The sequence below is a fragment of the Vicia villosa genome, unplaced genomic scaffold (assembly GCF_029867415.1).
Source record: "Vicia villosa cultivar HV-30 ecotype Madison, WI unplaced genomic scaffold, Vvil1.0 scaffold8, whole genome shotgun sequence".
Taxonomy (NCBI): domain Eukaryota; kingdom Viridiplantae; phylum Streptophyta; class Magnoliopsida; order Fabales; family Fabaceae; genus Vicia; species Vicia villosa.
This window is the reverse complement of record NW_026706811.1, coordinates 438,952-442,540: the sequence shown is the minus strand read 5'-3', so window position 1 is coordinate 442,540 and position 3,589 is coordinate 438,952. Positions and strand designations below refer to the sequence as shown.

Below are 3,589 nucleotides of genomic sequence, written 5' to 3'. Positions count from 1 at the left end.
GATACCTGTCTTTTATTATTATTCTTTATTTTCTCACAATCACTTTCCCTTAGGAACAATCGAAATTTTAGTACTCCTAGCTTTACATAGTAACCTTAGATAACGGTAGATCGATTCATAGTCCCTGTGGATTCGATATCTTTTAAAACTACACGACACGACTGTGCACTTGCAGTTATCAGATTTATAGACACGTAAAGTCGCGATCAGAATCTTCATCAATCAGTCAAAATATTGCAAAGAACTAATCAAGAAATTTGAGATGGAAAATAGTAAAGATAGTGCAACACCAATGGGATCTGGCACCTACCTTGATCCAGATGAACCAGGCAATCCTTTCAACATCACAAAATATCGTGGAATGATCGGCTCACTTTTATACTTAACGACAAGTCGACCAGATATAATGTTTAGCGTCTGCTTATGTGCCAGATATCAAGCCAACCCTAAGGAATCTCACCTTGCAGCAGTCAAACGAATCATTAAATATCTAAAAGGAACAACCAATGTTGGCTTATGGTATCCTAAAGGTAGTATGAATACTTTAGTTGGTTATTCTGATGCTGACTATGCAGGTTGTAAAACTGATCGCAAAAGCACCAATGGAATGTGTCACATTTTGGGAAATGCTCTAGTGTCATGGTCCTGCAAGAAACAAGCAAGTGTGGCTCTTAGTACTGCTGAGGCTGAATATATTGCAGCCGGAAGTGGATGCGCTCAAATCTTATGGCTCAAACAACAACTGCTTGACTATGGTTTAAACCTTGGTTGTATTCCTCTAAGATGTGATAACACAAGCGCGATCAACATAACAAAAAATCCAGTGATGCACTCCCGCACAAAACACATAGATATCAGACATCATTTCATACAGGATCACGTGTTCAAAGGTGATGTTGAGATAACATTTGTAGATACGTAAAATCAACTTGCGGATATCTTCACAAAGCCGCTTCCGAAAGATGCTTTCTATAAAATTCGTCGGGAACTTGGCATTTTGGATGAAAGTGATCTAGCCTAAATCTTCACAAAACTATTAAGGTGTTTTCTCTCTATGCTTATCATGTTTTCCTATGTTTCTTTTATGAATTTTTGCATTTTTGGAAGCAGTAATCGGTTACCCAGATGGGAGTAATCGGTTACCCTGGGCATCTTTGCGCAAAAATTGTTTTTTTCATTTGAGTAACCGGTTACCCAAACCCCAGTAACCGGTTACCCTGCGTTCCAGCCTTATTTATTAACGTTTTTAGGCTATTTCAAGGTATTTTTATTTTATTTTTTATCTTGTATTGCATATGTGGCATACATGCATGTATCATATTTTTTAATTTTATTTCCTCTCTCCTCAAATCTCCTTTTTATCTCTTCCACCTACCTCTCATAAATCCCATTCAACTCATTCAAACCTATCATAACTACACATTCAATCCATTCAACCCTCACATTCACTACTCTTAAAAAACTCTCAAATTCCCATAAACTCTCTACCTTTTATATTACCTCAAACCTTCATCTCTCCATCCATAACCTAACATCTCTATCATCTTCTCCAAACCCTAACTTTCATCATGAGATCTTCAAGAAGCAACAAGCATGTGGATGGAAGTTCTTCAAGGCATCCGGCGGCACCATCCTTGAAAGCTCGTCGACTCACCTTCAATGTCCGCAAGAGACCTCTAATGGCAACAAAGTATGGTATGTTGCATAAATTCCCTAACACTAGTTTCCAATTTCCAGAATTGCTTAGATATCAAAAAGTGGATAGATTTGTTAGTGACCATGGAGAAGTATATGCGGATTTAGTGAAAGATTTCTATTGTTCTTTTGAAATTGGGAATGATTTATCTTTGTCTAGTGAGGTTCAAGGGAAACAAATTTCCATGACCTTAGAAGAATTTAGGGAGTTTTCAACTATTCCTACTACCGGCTTGGTTATCCTTCACGGCATGACACCTCCATGGGAGAACTATTCTAGGTATGACTACTTTTATGACATTTCAAGAGAATCGGTTAGGGAGAGCTTCGCGGCCAAGGCTAACATGGCGGAACGTTTGGTATTACTAGCAAAAAATTTAACTGTGAGTGATCGAGTGCTTCACTTTTTCATTAGCTATAATTTGATTCCAAAACATTCCAACCACTCTCAAGTGAGTGATACCGAGTTGATGATTATGTTTGCGGTCAAAAACCGCATTAAACTCGATTGAGCAACTATGATCCTAAGGAATATGGAGCATCAACTTAAATTAACGGGTGGCCTACCCTATGCTAGAATGATTTCACGCCTTTTGCCTCAATTTGATATTGGTCTAAGAAGGGAACCTAAAATCATGATGACTAATGATAATGAGATCGACACTTCAACCATCACCAAAAATACCGGCATTTTTGTAAACCGTGAAGGTCGGTTTGTTTATCGAGATGTTGAACCACAACAACCAAATGTTCCATACCAACCTCCCGCTATACCCGAAGGAGGATACACAAATGAAGCTATCTACAACCTTCAAATGTTAACCTACAACAAAGTGTGTGCTATGGACACCTATATGATCAATCGGTTTAACAACATTCAACTTCAAATAGATATGCTTCACAACCAAAATGAAGAGGAAGAAGGGGAGGAAGAGGAAGAAAACATGGATGAGCAAGAATAGTCATTTCATCTCATATTCTCATTTAGTTTAAGTTTTATCATCTTTTTATGTTCAAGTTTAATGTTATTTTCTTTAATGATGTGTGTTTAATTTGCATGTTCTAAAAACATTGTTTGCATTATGTTATTGTGTTTGAATTATCACATTAGAGTTATGTTTGGATTATATATATTCTCTCTATCTTTTTCACTATTTATATTCTACACTTTTATTAGTCTTTCATTCCTTTTTGTTAATGACAAAGGGGAGAAAGATCTCAAAACTATATGATTGCTTTTACTAACCAAATGTAGCTCAAGAATGCTTAAATTTCAAAATCAAGAAATACTCTTACATAAAGGGGGAGTATTGGTGTTAGGGGGGGAAAAAGTCAATCATAAGGCAAAAGCAATATTATTCATATTTTCATCTAAGATTGGTTTGTCATCATCAAAAAGGGGGAGAATGTGAAGACAAGCTTCTTCAAGAGTTTTTGATGAAGACAAAATATCAACATAGCTTTTGGAAAAGGACTTGGATCAAGACTTCTCTCAATATACAAGTTTTAATCTTCAATATATCTTGATCAATTGTAAGGTAAATAAGTTAAAGAAAAAATCACTTAGATATAATTATGTAATCAATAAAAATATCACACATATCATGCATTACATTTTAAAGGTTTTTGGTAAACTCATTTTAGCATGAAAAGCTTTTCTCAAAGTATTTTTTGGCTTTTTAGTTGAAGTAATCGGTTACTGGAGTTATGGTAACCGGTTACTGATGTTTTGAAAAATTCCCTCTCTGTTTTTGTATGGGTAATCGATTACCCTAGTTTCAGTAATCGGTTACCCTGGTAAAAATTTGAAATATTTGAACGTTGGGAGAGGGTAACCGGTTACTCTGCTTTTGGTAACCGATTACCACTGAAACATCACATCTTTTCATTGTTT

The 3,589-nt window shown here is 35.9% G+C and overlaps 1 protein-coding gene across 1 annotated transcript; it reads left to right on the top strand.

Annotated features, from left to right (window-relative positions):
* The first annotated feature begins 262 nt into the window (after positions 1-262).
* Positions 263-922, top strand: LOC131643225 (secreted RxLR effector protein 161-like). Its single transcript, XM_058913380.1, has one exon. It carries the CDS (start codon positions 263-265, stop codon positions 920-922), a length of 660 nt encoding a protein of 219 aa, XP_058769363.1.
* The last annotated feature ends 2,667 nt before the right edge of the window (positions 923-3,589 follow it).